This window comes from Callospermophilus lateralis, chromosome X (assembly GCF_048772815.1).
Source record: "Callospermophilus lateralis isolate mCalLat2 chromosome X, mCalLat2.hap1, whole genome shotgun sequence".
Taxonomy (NCBI): domain Eukaryota; kingdom Metazoa; phylum Chordata; class Mammalia; order Rodentia; family Sciuridae; genus Callospermophilus; species Callospermophilus lateralis.
Window position 1 is genome coordinate 68,621,345 of NC_135325.1, and position 26,129 is coordinate 68,647,473.

Here is a 26,129-nt window from a genome sequence, read left to right on the forward strand (position 1 = left end):
ATCAAGCACATTCACTTTCTTCTCAGCAGCACATGGATCCTTCTCAAAAATAGATCATATACTATGCCACAGGGCAACTCTTAGCAAATACAAAGGAGTAGAGATATTACCATGCATTTTATCAGATCATAATGGAATAAAATTGGAAATCAATGACAAAATAAAGAATAAAAATTTCTGCATTATATGGAGACTGAACAATATGCTACTGAATGCATCAAGGAGGAGATTAAAAAATTCTAAGAGGTAAATGAGAACACAGACACAATATATCAAAATCTCTGGGACACTATGAAAGCAGTACTACAAGGAAAATTCATTGCATGGAGTTCATTCCTTAAAAGAAGAAAAAGTCAACAAATAAATGACCTCACACTACATCTCAAAGCCCTAGAAAAAGAAGAACAAATCAGCAGAAAAAGCAGTAGAAGGCAAGAAATAATTAAAATTAGAGCTGAAATCAATTAAATCAAAACAAAAAAATTGAAAAAATTGACAAAACTAAAAGTTGGTTCTTTGAAAAAATAAATAAAATTGACAGACCCTTAGCCACACTAACGAAGAGAAGGAGAAAACTCAAATTACCAGCATATGTGATGAAAAAGGCAATATCACAACAGACACTACAGAAATAAGGAAGATAATTAGAAGTTATTTTGAAACCTTATACTCTAATAAAATAGAAGACATTGAAGGCATCGATGAATTTCTTAAGTCATATAATCTGCCCAGATTGAGTCAGGAAGATATACACAACTTAAACAGACCAATATCAAGTGAGGAAATAGAAGAAGCCATCAAAAGACTGCAAACCAAGAAAAGCCCGTGACCAAATGGATACACAGCCAAGTTCTATAAGACCTTTAAAGAAGAACTAATACCAATACACTTCAATTTATTTCAGGAAATAGAAAAAGAGGGAGCACTTCCAAACTCATTCTTTGATGCCAATATCACCCTGATTCCAAAACCAGACAAAGACACTTCAAAGAAAGAAAACTTCAGACCAATATCTCTAATGAACATAAATGCAAAAATTCTCAAAAAAATTCTGGCAAATCAAATACAAAAACATATCAAAAAGATTGTGCACTGTGATCAAGGGGATTCATCCCAAGGATGCAAGGTTGGTTCAACATATGGAAATCAATAAATGTAATTCATCACATCAATAGACTTAAAGATAAGAATCATATGATCATCTTGAAAGATGCAGAAAAAACATTTGAAAAAATACAGCACCCCATTATGTTAAAAACACTAGAAAAACTAGGGATAACAGGAACATATCTCAACATTGTAAAGGCTATCTACGCTAATCCCCAGGCCACCATCATTCCAAATGGAGAAAAATTGAAGGCATTCCCTCTAAAATCTGGAACAAGACAGGGATGCTCTCTTTCACCACTTCTATTCAACATAGTTCCTGAAACACTGGCCAGAGCAATTAGATAGATGAAAGAAATTAAAGGGATAAGTCTAGGAAAAAGAAGATCTTAAACTAGCACTATTTGCTGATGATATGATTCTATACCTAGAAGACCCAAAAACTCCACCAGAAAACTTCTAGAACTAGAAAATGAATTCAGCAAAGTAGCAGGATATAAAATCAACACCCATAAACAAAGGCATTTCTGTATATCAGTGACAAATCCTCTGAGAAGAAAATGAGGAAAACTACCCCATTTACAATATCCTAAAAAAAAAAAGAGGTGAAAGATCTATACAATGAAAATTATGGAACCCTAACAAGAGAAATCAAAGAAGACCTTAGAAGATGGAAAGATCTACCTTGCTCACGGATAGGCAGAATTAATATTATCAAAAATGACCATACTACCAAAACCACTATACAGGTTTAATGCAATTCCAATCAAAATCCCAATGGCATTTTTAGAAATAGAAAAAGCAATCATGAAATTCATCTGGAAAAATAAGACACCCAGAATAGCTAAAGCAATTCTAGGCAGGAAGAGTGAAGCAGATGGTATCGCTATACCAGACCTTAAACTATACTACGGAGCAATATTAACAAAAACAGCATGGTATTGGCACCAAAACAGGCCAGTAGACCAATGGTATAGAACAGAGGACACAGAGACTAACCCACAAAATTTCAATTATCTTATATTAGACAAAGGTGTGAAAAACATGCACTGGAGAAAAGATAGCATCTTCAACAAATGGTGCTAGAAAGACTGGAAACCCATATGCAACAAAATGAAATTAAACCCCTATCTCTCACCATGCACAAAACTTAATTCAAAATGGATCAAGGACCTAGGAATTAAACCAGGTCTGTGTCTAATAGAAGAAAAAGTAGGCCCTAATCTTCATCATGCGGGATTAGGCCCCAACTTCCTTAATAAGACTCCTATAGCACAAGAATTAAAACCAAGAATCAATAAATGGGATGGAATCAAACTAAAAAGTTTTCTCTCTGCAAAAGAAACAATCTGTGAGGTGAGCAGAAAGCCTACATCCTGGAAGCAAATTTTTACCCCTCACACATCAGATAGAGCACTAATCTCTAGGGTATATAAAGAATTCAAAAAGCTAAACACCGAAAAAACAAATAACCCAATCAACAAATGGGCCAAGGACCTGAACAGACACTTCTCAGAAGAGGTTATACAATCAGTCAACAAATATATGAAAAATGCTCATCATCTATAGCTATTAGAGAAATGCAAATCAAAACTACTCTAAGATATCATCTCACTCCAGTCAGAATGGCAGCTATTATGAATACAAACAACAATAAGTGTTGGCAAGGATGTGTGGGGGGAAAATGTACACTCATACACTGCTGGTGGGACTGCAAATTTGGCAGATAATAGGGAAGCAGTATGGAGATTCCATGGAAATCTGGGAATGGAACCACCATTTGACTCAGCTATTCCTTTCCTTGGACTATACCCAAAGGACTTAAAAACAGCATACTACAGGGATACAGCCACATCAATGTTTATAGCAGCAGAATTCACAATAGCTAAACTGTGGAGCCAACCTAGATGCCCTTCAGTGGAAGAATGGATAAAAAAAGTGGCATATATACACAAGGGAATTTTATCAGCATTAAAAAAGAACAAAATCATGGCATTTTCAGGTAAATGAATGGCATTGGAGAAGATAATGCTAAGTGAAGTAAGCCAATCCCAAAAAACAAATGCTGAATACTTTCTCTGATATAAGGAGGTTGACTCCTAGTTGGGTAGGGAGGGAGAGCATGGGAGGATTAGATTAATTCTAGATAGGGAAGAGGGGTGGGAGTGAAAGGAAGGGGGCAGGGGATTAACAAGGATGGTGGAATGTGATGTACATCATTATACAAAGTACATGTATGAAAACTTGAATTGGGTATCAACATACTTTATATACAGAGATATGAAAAACTGTGGTATATATGTGTATTAAGAATTGTAATGCTAAAAAATCCCAAAGTACATGTATAAAGGCATAAACTGGCGTGAACATACTTTATATACAGACACGAAAAATTGTGCTCTATATGTGTAATAAGAATTGTAATGCATTCCACTACTGTCATATATTTTAAAAAAATAAAATCAATAAAAAGATAGTTCAGAATTACAAACCAAAAGGAGACTTCAGAACAAATAAAGACATGAATAAACCTTACTCTTGTACTCTTCTTTTAAAAACATATTGGTGCATTATAATTATACATAATAATGTGCTTCTGTATACCATATCTGTACATGCACGTAACTTGACCCAGCTCATTTCCAGTAACTTCCCTTTCTCACCCCTCCTCTGCTTTCTTTACCTATTATTATTATTTCTACTATTATTTTGATTAGTGTGTTACATGCATATGTGAGATTCACTGTAGTATATTCATACACTGACATAGCATAATTTACCAGTTTGTTCCCCAGTACTACCTCATGTCCTCCCCTCTTCCCTCTCATTTGATCCCCTTCCTCTCTCTATTGGTCTCCTTTCTACTTTTGTGAGATTCTCTTTTCCATTCCTTCTTTTCTGTCTCTAGCTTCCACATATGGGAGAAAACATTTGATCCTTTTTCAGTCATCATTTTAAAAATTTCCTCTATGTGAGAGAAAAAAAATGTGATGCTTGTCTTTCTGTGTATACATACCATATTTTCTTGATCTAGTTATCTGTTGACAGGCACCTAAACTGATTCCATATTTTGTTTATTGTGAATAGTATGATGATAAACATGGGTACACAAGTGTCCCTTTTGTATGCTCATTTGTATGCTGACTTCATTTCCTTTGGATATATATCCAGGAGTGGTATAGCTGACTTATATAATAGTTTTTAGTTTTTATTAAGGACCCTCCAAACTATTTTCCATTGTGGTTGTACTAACTTATATTCCCAATCAACAGTGTATGAAGATTGCTTTTTCTCCACATCTTTGCTAGCATTTTTTTTTTGAGAGAGAGAGAGAGAGAGAGAGAGAGAGAGAGAGAGAGAGAGAGAGAATTTTTTTTTAATATTTATTTTTTAGTTTTCGGCAGACACAACATTTTTGTTTGTATGTGGTGCTGAGGATCGAACCCGGGCCGCACGCATGACAGTCGAGCGCGCTACCGCTTGAGCCACATCCCTAGCCCTTGCTAGCATTTTTTGCAGTATTATTCTAACCAAAAGAGATGGAATCTCAATGTAGCTTTGATTTGCATTTTTCTGTTGGCTAAAGACATTGAACATTTTTTCATATATTTACTGGCTATTTGTCCTTCTTTTGGGAAGTTTCTAATCAGGTTATTTTACTAGTATTTTTATTAGATTGCTTTATTAAAAGTTTTTTTCTTACTTCTTCACGTATTCTGGACATGAATTCTCTGTCAGATAAATAGATGGTACATGTTTTCTCCAATTCTGTAGGTTGTCTCTTCCCTCTGTTGATTATTTCCTTAGCCATGCATAAGCTTTTTTAATATGATACAACCCCATTTGTCAATTCATTTGTTTCCTGAACTATTGTCACCTAACAGGAAATTGTTATTCGTGCCAATATCTTCAAGTGTTTCCTCTATGTCTTCTTTTAGCGGTTTTAAAGTTTTACGTCTTACATTAAGTTCTTTGATTCAGTTGAGTTGATTTTTGTACAGGGTGAGAGACAGGGATCTGGTTTCAATCTTTTACATGTGGATATCCAGGTTTCCCAGCAACATCTATTGAAGGGGCTATCCTTTCTCCAATGTAAGTTTTTGGTACTTTTGTTGAGAATTAGTTGGCTAAAGATATGTGAATTTATTTCTGAGTTATGTATTCTGTTCCATTGGTCTACATGATAATTTTTCATACCAATACCATGCTGTTGTGTTATTCTGGCTCTGTATTATGTTTTTAAGTCAGCTATTTTGAAACCTCAGCACCTCTCTTTTTTTTCAGGATGGCTTTGGCTATTCAGTGCTTCCATACAAATTTTAGGATTTTTTTCTAGTTCTGTGAAGAATGTCATCAGTATTTTGATGACAAGGGCATTGAATCTATAGATTACTTTTGAGAGGTATGGCCATTTTAATAATATTGTTTCTCCCAATGTAAGAAAATGGGTAGTCTTTCCACCTTCTTGTGTCTTCAATATCTTTCTTCAGTATTTTGTAATTTTCACTGTAGAGGTTTTTCACATCCTTAGTTAGGTTTATTCCTAGGTATTTTCTAAATGCTACTGTGAGTAGGATTAAATTCCTGATTTCTTTCTCAACAGGTTCATTATTGGAGTACTGCAAAGCTACTGATTTTGCATGTTGATTTTGTATCCTGATACTTTACTGAATTTATGTATAGGTTCTAAATGTCATTTGGTGGAGTCTTTTGGATTTTCTAGTATAAACTTTAAACATCAGCAAAGAGAGATAATTTGACTTCCTCCTTTCTTATTTATACACCTTTTCTTTCTCTTGCCAAATTGCTCTGGCTGATATTTCTAGTACTACATCAAATAAGTGGTAAGAGTGGACACCCTTTTCTTATTCCTAATCTTAGAGGAAATGCTTTCATTTTTTTTTTCCCTATTTAGTTTGGTTTTGGCTAGGTTTGTCATATATAGCCTTTATTTTGGAGGTATGATACTTTTATATCTGATCTATTCAGGGCTTTTATCATGAAAGTATGTTCAATTTTTTCAAAGTCTTTTTCTGCATTTGTTGAGATGATCATGTAATTTTTAGCCTTGATTCTATTCATGTGCTGTATTATGCTTATTTATTTGTTATACTGAACCATCATTACATCCCGGGAATGAAATCAATTTTTAAGTATTTTGGAGGGGAGAGTGATATCTTTATTCTTTATTTATTTTTTATGTGGTGCTGAGGATTGAACCCAATGCCTCACATGTGCAAGACAAGTAATCTATCACTGAGCTCAGCCCCAGCCCTGAATGAAACCAACTTGATCATGGTGTGTGACCTCTGCAATGTAATGTTGAATCTGATTTGCAAGTATTATTTTGCATGTTTGCATCTATGATCACCCAAAATCTTGGTCTATTTCTCTGTGTTAAGTCCCTATCAGGTTTTGGCAAGAGTAATGTTAGCTTTGTAGAAGGAGTCTGGAAGGGTTCCTTCTCTTACTATTTTATGGAATAGTTTGAGGAGTATTGGTGTTAGTTTTTCCTTGAAAATCTAATGAAATTCCGCAATAACTCCATCTAATCCTTGGCAGTTGTTGGATGGAATATTCTGTAGATGTATACTATGTCCATTTGATCTATAGTGTAAGTTAACTCTGATGCTTCTTTATTGAATTTTTGGCTGGATAATCTACTGGTAAGAGTGGGGTATTGAAGTCACCCACTAATACTGTGGGTGATCTCTCTATGTCTAGTAATGTTTGTTTTATAAAATTGGGTGTTTTGATGTTTGGTACATATATAATTGCTATATCTTCTTGGTGAATTGTTCCCTTGATCAATATATAGTGACCTTTGTGTCTTTACATTGTTTTAAACACTGTTTTGTTGGATAAGTATAAATAATCCTGCTTGCTTTTTTCATTCAGTTTACCTGGAATACCATTTTCCATCCTTTCACTTGCAGTCTGTATGTCTTTGCAGGTGAGGTGAGGTTTCTTGTAGAAACAATATTGTTGGGTCTTGTTTTTCAATACATTCCTCCAGTCTGTGTTTTAATTGGAAAATTAAGACCATTTACATTCAGGGTTATTGCTGAAAGACAGGCACTTGTTTCTGTCATTTTATTGTTTGTTTTGAATAATCTATATAAACTTATTCCTCTCATATTCATCTTAGAAGTTTGATAGTACACTATATAGAGTATTTGATTCTTTCCTATTTGTTTTCATGTCTATTTTTAGTGAGATTTAATCTTTCATGTGCTCTCATAATTATGTTTACATTTTTTCCTTTTCTGGTTATGGGATTCCCTTAAGCATCCTTTGTAATACTGGCCTAGTAGTCATGAATTCCCTTAGTTTATGTTTATCTTGGAAGTTTTTTTTTTTTTTTTCTACATTGGTTTTAAAAGATAACTATGCTGGACATAGCAATCTTGATTGGTAGTTGTTTCTTCAGGACTTAAAACATATTATTCCATGCCCTTTTGGCCTTTAGAGTTTCTTCTATGAAATCTGCTAAGTCTAATGTGTTTGATCTGAAATATGTGGCATTTCTCTCTTGCAGATTTTAATATTCTTTCTTTGTCCTGTACTCTCAGCAACTTAACTATAATATGTCACAGAGAGGTTCTTTACTGGTCATGTCTATTTGGGGTTCCAAATGCTTCTTGTACCTGACTGCCCTTGTCTTTCCCAAGATTTTGAATTTTTTTCTATTATTTCATTAAATAAGTTTTCTATGCCTGCAGCCCATAGCTCTTCTTCCTCATTTATTGTAATTATCCATAAATTTGTATTTTAATGATGTCCCAAAGATCTTGTATACTGTTCATTCTTATTTTTTTATTAGAGTCTGAATGTGATATTTCATCAGGCTTGTCTTCAAGATCTATCATTTTTTCTTCCAATTGATTTAGTCTGTTGGTGAGGCCTTCAACTGAGTTTTGATCCAAAATTTTCATTTCCAAGATTTCTCTTTGGTTCTTTTCCAAAATCTCTCTTTATCAAGTTCATCATTCATATCCTGCATTATTGTGCTTAATTCAATTGTTTTTCTGTATTTATGTTGGACTTGAGGTTTTAAAAAAAAATCATTGAGTTTTTAAAAATATTTTTTAATTACAGGTGGACACAATATATTTTATGTGGTGCTTAGGATCAAACCCAATGCCTCACACATGCTAGGCAAGTGCTCTACCTCTGAGCCACAACCCCAGCCCTTTTGAGTTCTTTACCCAGCATTTTATATAACTCAATACCTTTGTAATCTGTTACTACAGAATTATAAACTTTAGGAAGTGTCATATTGCCTTGTTTCTTCATATTGCTAATGTTCCTATGCTGACATTTTAGCATCTGTTGAAATGGATATCTCCTGCACTTTTTGTGAAGGCCTTATTAATAAGTGCCTTTCTTTCGATAGTGTGATTTGACTGTTTTTTTGTAGTGTTCAGTTTAATTCCAATTTTATTTTGCAGTTTAACTTTGCTGGGGCTTCTTTGGCTGCAATTAGTGGGTTTTGACATAATGAATATTGTGTCAGAGCCTGAGGGATCCACTTTATTTGTGGGTTTTGCAAGAGTGGATCTCTCTGGTAATTAAGGCTGGCATGGTGTATACAGTAAAGCATGTGGGGGACATACTTGGTGGTTACGCCTATAGTGGGAGTGGAAGTCCTTATTAGATGGTGGGGATTACCATGGGCACTATTGATATTTGGCTCTATTACTTGAAAATGATACTGATATTGGCTGTTACAGCTGTGGTGAAGGGCCTGAAGTTTTTAATCCCCTGCTTAGACACTAGTGCAGTTCCTAGTATTTCTGGTAGAGAGATGAGGGCCAGGATCAGAGCTCTCCCTCTGTGGCACTCACATCCAATGTTGTCAACGAGGAGCTGTCTGACAGGGTGTGGAAGTGACCGATACTAAGGACCTTTGTATGTGTGGTGTTCTCAACAGTTGTGTTATTTCTCTTTGGTATTACTGAGGGGAGTGATAGTCTAGAAGCAGGGTTGTTAGACCCCCTAGCTGTGCCCACCTGCTCCACCCCAATTCTTTAAAATGAACTATCTGCCAAGGTTCAGGCAGGACTAGGTTGTGGCTGGAGCTACATCAATTCCTCTCAGCTGAGCCTGGAGTGTAGCTCAGTAGCAGACTACCCACCCAAAGGGTACAAACCCTGGGCTTGATCCCCAGAACTACAAAAAAAAATAAGATAAAAACAGTAAAGCAATAACAACAGAATAAATAAAAAGAATAAAATAAAAAGTGATAGAAAGTAAAAAAAATAAAACAAAAACAAAAGGGTAAGAAAATATAGAATTAAGATTAGCAAAGGGGGCTGGGGCTCACAGGTAGAAAATATAGAATTAAGAAAAGGGGGCTGGGGTTGTGGCTCAGCAGTAGAGCGCTTGCCTAGCATGCGCAAGGCCCTGGGTTTGATTCTCAGCACCACATAAAAATAAATAAATAAATAAAGGTATTGTGTCTAACCAAAAAAAATCTTTAAAAAAATAGCAAAGGAAAATTAAAATTAAAAAAAGCAAAGAGGTTGGAGTAAAGTAAAATATGAAAAAAATAGAAAAATTAAAATAAAACAAGGAGAAACAAAAATAAATAGAGTGAAGGCTAAGGGTTATTCGCCTCCTATGTCTTAACCTTATACTCTGCCAGGTGACTAGCAGGAGTGATTTGTGGCTGAAGTTATTTTGGAGTTCCTCTCAGATGCTTTGCACATTGGAAGGAGCTAGTATGGAATGCAAAACTCACTAGGCAACAGTTCTGAGTAGTCTTTTGTGCTGATCCAGTAGGGTCAACACCTTGGCTGCTGCATGTTAATAAGCCAGTTCAGAATGTAGATTTAGTTACCTAAGATTCCCTCTGCAGCTTTCTGGGCTGCACACTCTGAGGGTGAGGCAGACACTGGCACTGTGGCAATTCAGAATCAGCACAGAATGCTGAGCTCAATAAGTAAATTTTCTTTCCCAAAGCTTCCTGAGCTGTGTACTCTGAGGGCAGGACTAATGCTGAGGTGCACCTTTCTACCACAAAAGTCCATGGGGGAGGTGGCGGGGCTGGGGTTGTACTCAGTGGTAGAGGGCTTGTCTGGCACATGTGAGGTCCTGGGTTCGATCCTCAACACCACATAAAAATAAATAAAACAAAGATATTATATCCATCTAGAACTAAAAATTTAAAGAGTTCATGGGGCTGCAAAGTTTTGTGTGGATCCTGACTGTCTTTGACATTGCTGTTTATTCACATATTTGTTTGGTAATTTGGCTGGACTAATTCTGTGAAGTCTGCTCTCCCACTGTGTGCAGCCTTTAATGTCCTTGCTTCCCCCCGCCCCTTGTTTTTACCTTTAAATCTGGCTTTCAAAAGGTTATCCTCAGGTTAGTACAGTTTAGCAGTAGGTCACTGATTGATCAGAAGTTATGTTAAGCCCTCTGAGCAACTAAGATTTTCATTCTTTACTATTTGTTCTGTGTAGCTTGGAGACTGCTTTCATACTTCAGGGAGTTTACAAGGTTTTCACATTTAGTCAGGAACTAATCACAAAACAGTTTCCTCTTCAGTTGCTCCTAAGAGAATGCAGCTGAGGTATACACACATTCTTCCATATCACCAGATATGGCCATGAGTTTAGCAGGGTTTCCTTTGCTCTTTCTCTGATGTTCCTATTAACTTCTGGTCTTCTTCTTGGTATCATGACATACTGTTAGTCTTTACCTGTTTATTCTATGGCTTTAAGCAATTCCCTGGAGGCATAAGTTCCTCCACAATAAAAATAGACAGACCCCTCAGGCAGGGGCAGGTTCTTTCCAGTCATTGAGGGTTCCTTTCAATCTTGCATTGGCAGAACCTCTATATTTATGAAGCAGTATCTGGGGGAGATGGGAACTATCACTTTGCTGCTATGCACACTAGAATACATATTCCACAATAGCTCATCTGCAACATGGAATTGAGTGGGGAAATGGGCATAGCCTCTAGCTCAGATGTTATGGTTTCCTACTATTGTTAATGAGTTCTGCAAATTTTGAATACAGTTCTTTGGTCACTCCCCAGAGAACCTGAATAATCACCTTTGCTAATTCTGATCAATTAAAACAAATATTTCTCTAGGGAGAAGTTCCAGTGAGCTCTTTGCATGTCATCCAGAGATCCTCCACATTACAATTTTCAACTGATTATGCAGAAACTGTTGATCAAGTTTTGGAATTTAACCTAGTCTACAAAGCTGATTATAAAAAGAAAAAATGATTTATTTCTAATTTTACAACGCTGGAATTAATGGCTAATAAAAAAATTGTATACTACATTCTTCTTCATTGTTCCAGGTAACAAAAAAGTTGCCTACATATAAGGGTCAAGGTACAAAACACAAAAAATTAAATCTTGTTCAATTTCATAGGTAAAATTGAGTCATTGTATCCAGGACTGGAATACTCATGAATATCTAGGATGTTAATCTATTAAATAGGTGCTCATTCAACCACACCTTTTGCCCTTCATCCAGAAAGGCTCAGGTAACCTATTCACACATAAAGATAAATGATAGAAAATGCAAAATGATAGAAAATGAGCTACTACCTTCTGGGATAGTCTTCAAATACATTTATATGAGTCACACTTCAAAGGCAGGAAAAAGTTCTAGATCTTTTTTCCCCTATTTTAATAAAAGTTTAGTTTTTTAAATCATTTTCTATATCAAAGCTTGGAAAGATAAGACATTCAAATATAAATCTCACCAAAGGGGAAATCAGGAGGCAAAACAGTTAACCAACTTTTCCAAGGTCATACATTCATTAATGACGTAAACCAGAAGCAACAAAGGACTTTGGCATCTACTATCCAGTTCTGTGTACCAAATCTAGATAGATACGCTAATGTTCTTTCTGATGAGCTAAATAAATTTGTGTTCCTGTTACATACTTAAAAGTAGACTTTAATTTATATGCATTACTATGTCTCTTAGAAAGACATCTTTTTCTGAGTATTATAAAAATAAAACATTTGTCATTTGGGCCAATGATATACTCCATTAAATGCTATTGCTCATCTTTAGTAGAATTTTTACTTAACTAAAATACAGGCTCTCTAGATTAGAAAATCCAGTAATGTAAAAAAAAGAGGGCTGGGGATGTGGCTCAAGTGGTGGCGCGCTCGCCTGACATGTGTGCGGCCCGGGTTCGAACCTCAGCACCACATACAAACAAAGATGGTGTGTCCACCGAAAACCAAAAAATAAATATTAAAAAATTCTCTCTCTCTCTCTCTCTTTAAAAAAAAAAAGGAATGGTAGTACCAACTGAAAAGACATCTTAAAAATATAATACTAATTTCAGAGAATGTTTTTTTAATAAACCATTCTCCTATGTTAATAAAAGTTATAACAGGCACCATAGACTTAGCTACTTTTTTTCCCCAGATCAAACCCAAGACCAAAAGAAAGGAAAAGCTATAATACAAAGGAAAATAAGATGTTAGAAATCAATGCTGTGTACACATATGAATATACTACAGTGAATTTCATACTTATGTATATCTATAAAGCTCCTATTTAAAAAATATAAATGAAGGAAATATAAATGAAATGAATATAAAATATAAATGAAAAATATAAATAGAAGGAAGACCAGTACAGGAAAGAGAAAAGGGCAAGAGAGGAATGAAGGGAAGGTGGAAATACTGGGGAGTAAAGTAGACCCAAATATATTTCATACATGTATGATTATGTCAAAATGATCCCCAATATTATATGTAACTATAACACACTAAGGAAAATATAAAAACTGTAGATGTTGGATTTTGAAAGAAGAATTGGAAATAAAATGGAACATGCCCTGGATTCAATCTCCAATACTGCAACAAACAAACAAACAAACAAACAAACAAAAAACCTCTAATATTAACTTTAGTGTTGAAAATTTATAAAGCCAACAATTTTACACAAACATTGGGTAAAGAAAGTATTCTTTATGTACAATTGCAATAAAACCAAAGTTTCCATTTTCTTCAGATATCTTTGTACTGACGCAAAATAACAAGTCTTATTTAAATCCATTTTTTGCCATGAAGAGTTTTCAAAACAGACTTTTGAAATAGCTAGACCTAGCTTATTTACACAGCCATATATCTAATCTTGAATGGATCTAAAATTGACCAAGAGAAATATGAGCAAAAAAAGAACCCACTGAGCCTGGAGGGGTGGTGCATGCCTGTGAGCCCAGCAGCTCCAGAGGCTGAGACAGGAGGATCATGAGTTCAAAGACAGCCTCAGCAAAAGCAAGGCACTAAGCAACTCAATGAGACCCTGTCTCTAAATTAAAAACAAAATAGGGCTGGGGATGTGGCTCAGTGGTCAAGTGCCCCTGAGCTCAATCCCCAGTACCAAAAAAAAAAAAAAAAAAAAAAAAAAAAAACACACACACACACCTTGGATCATTAGTGAACAAAAGAACAAACCCAAGAAAAATTTTTTTCCTCCTGGAACATAAATTTAATTTTAGAAAGTTTCTTCAATGACTTGAAGATTGTTAGAAGTTAAATTTAATGGAATAAAAAGAAAGCAAATCCCTTCTCATAATTGAAAGTTCTACATGATTTTAAGGACCAAAACAACATATTCTGCAAATAAGATGGAAAGTTATTTGGAGTACTAACTTTGAAATGAAGAGAAATCTCTAAATGAGAAAGGCTGCCCTTTGGGGAAGCCATCACATTTATGGCAGCTAAAGCTTCTTTTTCTAAAGTATATAGGTAATATTCCACACTGGCAAAAATTCTTCTATTTGAGAAATTGAATTTTTATTATTTGATTTAAAATATTTAATTGACACATAATCATACATATTTATGGGGTACAGTGTGATATTTCAATAAATATACAAACAAGTATAATGATCAGGGTAACTGGCATATATATTACAGCTCAAACATACATCATTTCTTCGTATTAGGGAACATTCAGAAATCTCTTTAGGAGCCACTTTGAAATATGCAATTCATTTTTGTCAAACACAGTTACCCAACAGTGCTATATAAAACATTAGTTCCCCCTCCTTTCTGCACCCCTACACCTGTAAACCATCCTCTCTCCAAACTTCACTCCCCAACTCTTCCCAGCCTCTGCTAATCACTATTCTACTCTCTCTTATGAGATCAACTTTTTGAGCTTCTACATGTACATGAGAACATATAGAAATATTCCCACCTTTTTGAAACCCTTTTGTTACCTGGCTTCCAGCATACCAATCTCCTGATTTTTCTTATAGTTCATTGCAGTCTTTCATTTGTTATTATTCCTATTTTTTACTTCTTAATGTTAGAATACTCCAGGGTTAGGTCCTTTGCCATTTTCTCTTTTTCAGCTGAATTAAGTGATTTCATCTAATGCCATGGTTATTCCCTAATGACTGCCAGATTAATTTTCAAGCCGTAAATTATACTCTGAAATCCAATTGTCTATTCGTCATCTACAAACCAACATGGACAAAATAGAACTCAATTCCATGCTTCTCCAAACCTGTTCTTCCTCCAGTATGCCTGATCTCTATCTTAGAATCCACCCAGTCGTTTAGGTTGAAAAAAGATCTAGGAGTCATCCTTTACTCTTCTCTTTTTTCTTCCTAATATCCAAGCCATCAGTAAATCCTAACTTCCTTTACCTTCAAAATAGAGACTGAATCCAACATCTAACCACTTCTCCATCATCTGTAAGGCTACCCCAAGACTCTTGCTTGGAATACTGTAATAACCTAACTGGTCTCTCTGCTTTCCACCTCAATCCTCTTCAGTCTAACCTTCACACTGTAGCTTCATATTTTATACAGGTAAGCCAAATTATGCTACTCCTCTTCTCCATCTCACTAATGGCCTCCATTTACATATCCATACCAGGCTAAATGGACCTTTCATAAAGGTCTTATCACTCTTTTCTCTTAATCATTACACTATAACATCACCAGCCTCTGCTTGTCCTTAAATATGTAAGTTAACATATTAGGGCCTTTTTACTTGCATTTACCTCTGTGAAGAATGGTCTTTCTGAGTCACATGGCTCATATGCTTATGTGGCTCTCTACCTATATCACCTCTTCAGACAGATCTTTCCTAACTACCTTATATATAGTAGCAACCACCTCCACATTTTGTCCCTATTCCCTGCCTTTTCTTCTTAGCACCTGATATTATACATTGCTTATATTGCTATTATTTGTCTTCTTCATTAGAATGTAAACCCCATAGAAGCAGGTACTTTGTATGGGATATAGCTGTATAACCAGCATACCAAAGAATACCTGGCACATAGTAAGGAACTCAATTCCTATTTTTTCAGGGATCCTGGGGATTGAACTCAGGGGCACTAGACCACTGAGCAACATCCCCAGCCCTTTTTGTATTTTATTTAGAGACAGGGTCTCACTGAGTTGCTTAGTGCCTCGCTTTTGCTGAGGCTGTCTTTGAACTCGCAATTCTCCTGCCTCAGCCTCTCAAGCTGCTAAGATTGCAGGCATGCACCACTGTGCCCTGCTCAATACGAATCAATTTATGAATGAATGAATGGGATTTCTACAATCCAATAGTATAATTTTCATTTTAATGAATACAAAAAAATGAGTGATAAAAATGTGCCCTTAAAAACAAAGGTAAATTCAGCTTCATTCCTCTCAAATGATATGAATTTTATTAAGAGTAGGAGAGTTATTTAGTAGCACTGAAGCAAATGTTTACATTTTCAACAAGACAATTAAGCTGATATGAAATCATAAAAAGCTTCAGAATTACTTCTGAAAGTAAAGCTGCAGTTAATTTATTACGGCCTGAATATTTAAAAAGTAGATATATACATACACATATACACACAAATAAAATAGTTTCATGAAACCACATCAGCATAAACAGAAATGTCTTGATTATCCCAGTTCCCCATCCTTTCCCCTTCCTTCCCTCAACAGATTCCTACCAGTGAAGGCCCAGGAGGCCTTCAGCTACTCAGGGCTCTTAGAGTAATAGGTGTTGTATCCTATTAATTTGGTGCTGCTGCTTTTGTTCACATAAGAAAAAATGGCAATATCCACAGAGGTTTCACAGAGGCAGCAGGGTATTCTGCATGAGTATGTCTATGGATTATCTACCACTATGTATGATCTGCTCTCTTCTATCAATGCAGCTCATAGTATACAAAAATGTGAAAAATCCCACCACAAAGCAAATGTGTCTCTTCACGTATAATTTGATGGAAGACAGAGCATGATGAAGAAGTCATTTTTACCAGTAAGCTAAAAATCTAAATCACAAAATATGTTAGCCACACCAAGGCCCTCCTGATCCATGGACAGAAGGCCACTCTGAGTACTCTTTGAAAATGGCAGTCCATTAATGAAATAGATAGGGAAACACAAGTTGAGCTACTTGTCCTCTCTAGCATTGAGGAAGGAATTTAGTCCAGCAAGTTCAGTGTGTATGTAAACATTCATTTAATATTTACCATGGTGGTTATCAGGGGACAGCTCTGATCATGGGACAGAAGAATGATGAATATTATTTCCTATGAAAAGTTTCAAGCCTTGCAACCCCTCTGAAAATAAATATTCCAAATACCAGTTCCATTTCTTCCCCTACAGGCAGAAAAAAAGAAAAAGTACTTATGAAATACATATGCTTATTTTCTACTTCCTCTTCTTTCCCTAGGAAAAGTTCACAGCATCCTAGATACACATAAGAGTTAGCTCAGAAGAAGGGACAAGTTCATACATAACAGGAGCTGAGTCACTAAGTAACATTCAAACCAGAAAGTTCCCAAAGTCTAAGGGCTAAACATCCCTTTCATTATATTGGCAAAAACAATCTGTTCAACTGAACAAAATACTATGAAAATCGCCACCATTTCCATACTCTAGAAATTTAACATCTAAAATAGATAACACAGGAGCAGACATTATTACACTATTGCCTATAATACATAAGTAAACAGAAGGAGTTTCTATAATAATCAAACAATTGTACAGTTTTGTTAAATTAATCTCATTACAGGTACAGTTTGTATACATACAACTATACTACTAAATGACACAATGCATGATCACAACAGCAAGTATTAAACAATGAAGCGTTATATCCTAGAGAAGAATAAAGAAGGTATGTGCCAATAAATCCATATAAATCACAGGAATGAATTCAGAATGCGAACATTTCACTTTGACTTTGTAGAGGCACCAGACTTAAGATTTGGAAAAGAGTAAAGGTATACAATCCCTTGACGACATTAAGCTACATGAAATCTCTGACCATAATGAAAGTAAATTTATTTACCCGAATAGAGCCCATGTTTATTGTCCTTTCTTCCAGGTTTTCCTTTAAAAAAAAAGTGGGGAGACATGGGGATGAAAATATTTAGTTAGCAAAAACACTAGAAATCAAGATGGTTCTTCACTCTCTGATTCATTTTACTAAGTCCTATTCCAACCATCATTCTTGGATTCCTTTTGAATATATACCACCTCAACCCTCCATATTTCCTTCTTCCTAGAAGCAAATAGAGAGGAAACAAAATCACAGTAGAAAAGTGAGCACCATTTTGCCAATCTATGGACCCATTTTTTCATTCTGTACTTAGCCATTAGACTAGAGATGCAGGGTGTTAGAAAAAAGTTTTCTGAGGAATTTGCTGAGTGCTAAGCATTATGCTGAATCCACATGAATGAAGTAATGTATAGGTATACCCTACTGAAACCTCTCTCCCCATCAATCATTATTTGAGCAATGTTCACCTTGCATCAATGATTATATGTACAGACTTTTTTCTTGTCTTTATTCCCTAACCAATATGTAAGTATCATAAGTATTCCAGAGATGATCAATTTAACCATGGTTCAACTTAAGATCTTTTGAGTTCATAATGAGTTTATTGGCACAGCATCTGTATATAGGAGGATGTGTGCAGGTTATATACAACTTCCCACATCATTTTATATTAAGGACTTCAGCACCTGTGACTTTTTTATCTGAAAAGAGCCTTCCTGGAACCAATCCCCCAAGGATACCAAGAGTAAATTTTAAAAGTTAATAACATGTGTGGTTCATTTCTTCCCTTCTCCCTGCTCCCAAATTATTCAGGTTTTGAGGGTTAAAACAGTGCTCCAACACTGACTCCAGACTCCCCCTACCAAACTGCTAACATTCATTCTACACAGTCTGATTCTAGAATTCTGCCTGTGCATGCTTGAACAGCAAATGACAACTATATCATGATTATTAGCTAACTGATAATGATCACAAGATGTATCCTGATCTCTGAAAAGTCAGAAAGTTAAAAAAGTGTTTTTGGAATTGATGAAATATAGTACAGGCTGATGAACCTCCATACTATATTTTTCTAGTTTCAATCTCTCTCCTGAGAGCCAAGCCTCTATTTCAAACTGTCCACTAAACATTTTTTGGATGTCTTAACAGGCATTTCAAACTCTAAAGAGAACTCAATTCTAAACTTATCCTCCCTGTCCAAATGAAATAACCTCTCCATTCATTCATCAGTATTCCTCTCTTTAACAAATGGAACTACCATTGACTCAATTGTTCAAGTCAAAAACCCCAAAAGTCCTTTTCTAATTCCCACCTCCAATCAAGCCGCCATCAAAAGTCCTGCCTGTTCTACTGCTACAATATACTGCATATCAGTCAATTTATACCCATCTCCACCACCACCACTTGCATAAAAATTACTATTAATATCTTTTCTCTCAACTCTAGCAATAGCCTCCTCCTGGGTATCCCTGCTCCCATTCAGCTCCCATTCCTCTTTTAATTCATCCACCACAAAGAAGCCAGGGATCTCTATTAAACATCAACTTAAACCATATGGCAGCCCTGCTTAAATTTCTTTCCATTGTCTCCCACTGCATTCTTAAGACCTGGAAGGCAAATGGCTCTCAAGTCTCTTCAAGCTTTGTTCATTCCATTCTCCTTCTTGTTCCTTAAGTGCTAAGCCACACTGGTCTCAGTTTCTTTGAAATCTTTGAGCTGTTCTAAGTTCCAATGCCTGGAATGCTCATTCTGTACCTATTTCCAAATGCTCATTCTCATCTCTCAGAAGAAATGTCAGCTCTAATGTCACTTTACCCAAAAAGGCCTTCGTTGATCACCCATCTCTTGACATCTCCCTAGCCCTTCTCACTTCATCCTGTTTATCTCCTTTGCAATATTTATCAAACTTTAAAATTATCGTGTTTACTAATTTTATTACTGTTAATCATTTGCCTTCATTAGGAGTAAAATCCACATGGGAAGGGGTGTGTCTTTTTCAGCATTATATTCCAGTGCTGGAAGCACAAGGGGCACCAAATAAATATTAGCTGAATGAATAAACAAACAAGAAACAACTAGTTACTAATTCAAAGGAAATTTATGATTTAAAAACAGCTTTGCCAGGTACAGTGATGCATGCCTCTAATTGCGGGTAATTGGGAGATTGAGGCAGGAAGATCACAAGTTTAGGACCAGCCTAGACAACTTAGCAAAACCTTGTCTCAAAAATAAATACATACATACATATATACATAACATAACATAAAGTTAGTTGGGGATGTAGCTCAGCAGGAGAATGCCCCTGGGTTTAATCCCTAGTACCCCCCAACACCACACATGCAAAGCTTCAGAATTCCCTGAAATGTAGGCTGTATACATTTTCTGAGAACTAATTAGCCAAAGTACATTTTATTAAATTATCTCTAAAGAATATGGCTAATAAGAAACACTTATAATGGAATAATTCAGTAAAAATGGTTGTCAGACTTAAATCATACTGCCATGGTATCAGAGGTTGTATATACCACCTCAAAGGTAAGTAATCAGTAATCACATAGTAATCAGTTACTTGGTGATTGGAAATCAAAAGGCATTCTTTTAAAGAAAAGTTAATGTATTAATTTTAAAGCCTAGTATTTCTGAACCATATGGAAACAAGATTAACTACAGAAATGACAGTTTCACATTTTGCCAAATGTATTACTCTATGCTGCCAAAATTTAAACTTCCAAAACTAATCTTCCTTAAACATTTAGAAAATGGTTTTGATTTAGCTGGGTGTGGTGTTGCACACCTGTAATCCCAGTAGTTCGGGAGGCTGAGGCAAGAGGATCACTAGTTCAAAGCCAGTCTCGACAATGGCAAGGCACTAAGAAACTCAGTGAGACCCTGTCTCTAAATAAAATACAAAAATGGGCTGGGGATGTGGCTCAGTGGTTGAGTGGCCCTGAGTTCAATCTCTGGTAGCCCCCCAAAAAAAGAAAATGGTTTTGATTTAAAACAGTGTATCAATTACTGATCCCCCAAAACAAGTTTGCTTACCTATGTTTAAGTTGATAAATTAACTACTTTAGAGATTAAATCTTGTAACTAAGTGTCTTTCTCTTTCTGTTCCACCTCCCTCTTAGAGGGAAAAAAAACCCGCTGATTTATGAAGATCAGTTATGCTTTATCTATGATTCATTATATGCTTTTCCAATTAAGAATTATAGGAAATGCATATGTTGACTGAGTATGGAGAAATGGAAACCCATTCGCTGCTTGTGTGAATAGAAATTGGTCTAACTTCTACTAAAAGCAATTTGATGAAAACCAAAAAATTTAAAAACTATTCCCTTTGAAAGCAATTCTTCTTTAAGTAATTTTATCTAGCAAACACACAAGCACATGTGTAAAACAATATATATAATTCAAGAGTATTGGTTAGAATAAATAAGATTGTAAACAACTTAGATATTCAATAAGGGATCACTTTAACATACACTAGATTCATACAAGGGAATACTATGCATACACCACAAAGGAATATGGCAGTCTTTTATGTACTAATAAGAAACAAAAGCCAAACTATTAAAAAAATCAAGAGACAGGGCTGGGGATATAGCTCAGTTGGTAGAGTGCTTGCCTCACATGCACAAGGCCTTGGATTCAATCCCAGCACTATACTATACAAATCAAGAGACAAAACAGTTAAGTATAGTACATAGTGTTGAAAAAGATAATTTACACAGAAATGTACACCATGTATCTGATAAAGAATATTTAAGAGTGGTAGTTTCTGGGGAGGGAAAACTAAGTAACAAGAGGATAAAATAGAGAAGATTATTTAAGAACCAATTTGTGTTCTGTGTCTATGGATTTACCTATTCTGGATGATTTTTAAAAAAAAAAAATTCATTAGTTATTGATGAAACTTTATGAATTTATTTGTTTTTATATGTGGTACTGAGAATCGAACCCAGTGCCTCACACATGCTAGGGAAGCACTCTACCACGGAGCCACAACCCCAGCCCCATTTTTTTTTTTTTTTGGTACCGACCAGGGATTGAACTCAGGAGCACTTAACCACTGAGGCACATGCCCAGCTCTTTTTTCTATTTTATTTAGAGATAGGGTCTCACTGAGTTTCTTAGGTCCTTGCTAAGTTGCTGAGGCTGGCTTTGAACTCACAATTCTCCTGCCTCAGCCTCAGGAACCGTTGGGATTATAGGTATGCACCAATGTGCCTGACTATTCTGGATTTTTCATAAATAATTAAACAGCATGTGATCATTTGTGTCTAGCTTTTCACTTGGCATAATGCTTTCAAAATTCATTCACATTGTGGCATATATCAGTATTTCATTCCTTTTTTACGTGAATAATTTCCATTGAATGACTAATCCATAATTTATCCATTCATGAGCTGATAAACTGTTGGGTATTTTCTTGTTTTGGCTATTGTATTAATAATATTATGAACCTAAGTGTACATACATTTGTTTCAGCACCATTTTCAACTTGAGTATATACCTGGGAATGATATTATGGGGTCAGATGACAAATTCTGTTTACTTTTTGAGGAATTTCAAAATACTCCCTAGTTATTTTGAAGCAAATCCAAAATGTATCATTTTATGAACATTTTCCTTAAAATTATATACCTTTATTAACTAAATTTGACTTTTCTGTATGTGCAGGTACAACCTCCTCAAAAAACAATTTTAAACATTTACCAAGTCAAAATCACTTAATAGAAATAGGATCTTAAGTTCATTAAACAATATCTATTAAAGTAAGAGAGTATGCAGCATGAAACTGATTACAAGCATACACTCAAGAACTACCAAATCATCTAATAAAATAGCCTTATCAGATGATGATTACAGATAAGATGCTGGAGACAGACTATGGAGAGAAAACCTTCAAAGAAGGGTATGGTGGTTGACTTTGGCACTACTAACATTTTACACTGAAAAATTCTTTGTTGTAGGGGAATGTCCTGTAAAGTATTATCCCGAGTCTCACCCACTTGATGCCAGTATGTTCCCTTTCTCATTAATGACAACCAAAAATGTTCCCAGACATTGCCAAATGCAGGTTCCCTCATCTGTGAACTACTGCTTTAAAGAATTGGGAAACAATAACTAATAATCAAAATTTTCATAAAATATTCTTGAATTATAACATAAATCAATCAATAGATAACAACAACCATTATCCAAGCAATACTATATGCCAAAGATAATTAGATTCACATGCATCATGAAATTTACTTTCGATAACAACTCAATCAAGGTAGGTATTATCATTCCCATTTAACAGACAAGGTAAATTAAGCCCAAAGAATTTAAAGAACTTGTCCAAGGTCACACAATTTCTAAACAATAACACCAGGGTATGAGTAAAGCAATAATTTCTAATTTCTTAATGAGAACATTTACTTTCATTTTCAGTAATCATAGACTAGGTTGTTCCCAGGATACCCAAGGACAATTAAAAGAGGGACAATTTTTTTAAATCCTAAAAGTATCAAAATGAAGAGAAATTTTTCTTTAGAGAAAGTATTTCAGATAATATATAAAGAAGGAATGATAAAATATCACCACTTCAACACTGATGAACTAAATCTGGGCAATGATCATCAATGCCCACTATATAATAAAAGAGAGACAATGAGGGGGCCAGGGTTGTAGCTCCGTGGAACAGTGCTTGCCTAGCACATGTGAGGCACTGGGTTCGACTGTCAGCACCACATTAAAAAGAATAATAAAATAAACAAAATAAAGGTGTTGTGTCCATCTACAATAAAAAAAGATTTTTAAAAAAGATAATCAGCTATATTAAGTTCCTTCTAATGGAATAAATAATATTACCTATAAAATGTCCTTGTCAAATTAAAAAAATATTAAAATTTTAAAAGATCCCAAATCTGATCAAAACCCTAGATCTAACTACCAATTTATAGAAAATAGCAGGAACACAAGAACATGTGAAGTGTTACACAAGGATACAAACGGCAAAATCCAGACTATAGAAAGCTCTATATAGAAACCTGTAAATCTATTCCCTAAAAAAATTAGCAGTTGGCAAAACTTGTCTTTAAAAACTCAGCACTCCTTGGAGCTGGGGTTGTAGCTCAGGGGTAGAGCATTTGCCTAGCACATTTGAGGCACTAGTTTCGATCCTTAGCACCACATAAAAATAATTTTTTTTAAGAGAGAGGAGAGAGAGAGGGAGAGAGAGAGAGAGAGAGAGGGAGGGAGAGAGAGAGAGGGAGGGAGGGAGAGAGAGACAGAGAGAGAATTTTTTAATATTTATTTTTTAGTTTTCGGCGGACACAACATCTTTGCTTTGTATGTGGTGCTGAGGATCCAACCCGGGCCGCACGCATGCCAGGCGAGCGCGCTACCACTTGAGCCACATCCCCAGCCCTAAAAATAATCTTTTAAAATAAAATAACAAAATAAAGGTATGGTGTCCATCTACAACTAAAAAAAACAAAAAAACAAAATAAAACCTTGGCACTCCTGTACTAGTAACTCAGGAGGCTGAGGCAGGAAGACTGCAAATTAGAGGCCAGCCTTAGCAGTTTAGCAAGACCGTGTCTCAAAAAATAAAAAGGATCGGGCTGGGGATGTGGCTCAAGTGGTAGCGCGCTCGCCTGGCATGCGTGCGGCCCGGGTTGGATCCTCAGCACCACATACAAAGCAAAGATGTTGTGTTCGCTGATAACTAAAAAATAAATATTAAAAAATTCTCTCTCTCTCTCTCTCTCTCTCTCTTTAAAAAGATAATAAAAAATAAAAGGATTGGAGATACAACTCAGTGGCAAAGATCTCCAAGGGTTCAACTCCTCCCCCCAAAAAAAAGTAAAATGAGAAAACATTTTGAGATCAATTTGCACCTATAAAAACATATATTTAAAAAGGTAGAATATCAAAAAGAAATAGGATATAAGAACAAACCTATAGTAAGAGATTGAATTAGTAACTTTTAAACCTTCTACTGAAAAAAGGCCCATGATCAGATGGCTTCACTACCAAACATTTAAATAATTAATGCCAATCCTTTACAAAGTTTTCCAAAATGTGAAAGAGAAAAATACATTTCTTAACTCATACTATGAGGCCAATATTAACCTGCAACCAAAATCAGTCAGAAATCATAAGAAAAAACCAATATAGATACAAAACCCTTCACAAACTACTAAAAAAATCTAGTAACATGCAAAATGAATTGTTATCTATGACAAAGTGGAATTTATTCCAGGAGTGCAGGGTTAAACATCTGAACATCAATTAATGTAATATACTATTTCAAAAAATAAAGGACAGAACCATAGGATCAAGTTTGTAGCATTACACAAAATACTCGGGCTGGGGCTGTAGTTCAGTGGCAGAGTGCTTGCCTAGCATGCATGAGGCACTGGGTTTGATCCTTAGCACCATATAAAAATAAACAAATAAAATAAAGGCATTCTGTCCATTTATAACTACAAAAAAAATTTTAAAAAATCCAACACTCATGCATGATAAAAACATTCAACAAACTAGTAGTAAAAGGAAAATCTTCAACCTCATAATCCAGAGAAAGCTTTACCATACTGTAACAAAGTGAAACGTTATCCCCATGATCAAGTAGCCATTTTTGCCACTTTTCTTCAACAATATACCTAAAATTCTAGGCTTGACAATTAGGCAAGACAAAGAAGAAGCACCGAGATTTGAAACGAAGAAATAAAACTATCCCTGTTTGCAGATGACATAATTCTAGATACAGAAAATTCTAGGGAATCCCCTGAAAAATTATAGCTAATAAAGAAGTTCAATAAAGTTGCAGTATATACAGTCAATATACAAAATTAAATTGCATTTCTTTATCTTTTTTTTTTTTTTTTTGTGGTGCTGGGGATTGAAGCCAGGGCCCTGTGCATGTGAGGCAAGCACTCTACCAACTGAGCTATATCCCCAGCCCCCTTAAATCACATTTTTATAGTACAATGAGTAATCAAAGTGAAATTAAAAAAACAATTCCATTTGCAATAACATCAGAAAATACTTAGAAATAAATTTAACAAAAGTACAAAACCTACACTCATTGCATAAAACATTGTTGAAAAAATTAAAGAGGAGCTATTTAATTTTATTAAATAGAAAGATATCTGGTGGTCATGTGTTAAATGGCTTAATATTGTTAAGATGGCAGTACTACATAAATTATCTACAGATCTGAGGCATTACCTATTAGAATAATACTTGGATTCTTTGTAGAAAATGGCAAACTGATAATAAAATTGAAATGGAATTTCATGACTTTGAGTTAGGCAGTTATTTCTTAACTTTGAAACAAAAGCACAAGCAATAAAAGTTTTAAAAAAATTAAAAACCAGACTTTAAAATGAAAAACTTTGGTGTTCAAAAGACACAAACAAAAAAGTGAAAAGACAATTCACAGAATAGATAAAAACTTTTGCCAGTGTATATTTAGATAGGGATTTACTTCTAGAATATAGAAAGAACTCTCACAAACCAGGAACAAAATATAACCCAATTTAAAATGAGCAAAGAGTCTGAATATTCATCCAAAGAAAATATACAAATGGCCAATAAGCACAAGAAAAGATGCTGAATATCAACAGATATCATGGTAATGCAAATCAATACCATAATGCATATTACTTCACATCCTTTAAGATACCTAGAATAAAAAATACAGATAACAAGTGTTTGGAAAGATGCAGAAAAATGGAAACTT

At 35.1% G+C, this 26,129-nt stretch overlaps 1 protein-coding gene across 1 annotated transcript in view; it reads right to left on the minus strand.

The window, feature by feature from the left end:
* Positions 1-16,510: 16,510 nt before the first annotated feature.
* Cenpi (centromere protein I) overlaps positions 16,511-26,129 on the minus strand; it is a 79,460-nt gene continuing 69,841 nt past the window's right edge. The window contains exons 21-22 of the mRNA XM_077107209.1: positions 17,402-17,443; positions 16,511-16,707 (exon numbers count right to left, since the gene is read on the minus strand). Of these exons, the coding sequence (XP_076963324.1) occupies positions 16,606-16,707; positions 17,402-17,443 (144 nt within the window). The 3' untranslated portion in view covers positions 16,511-16,605. The remainder of the gene's footprint in view (positions 16,708-17,401; positions 17,444-26,129) is intronic.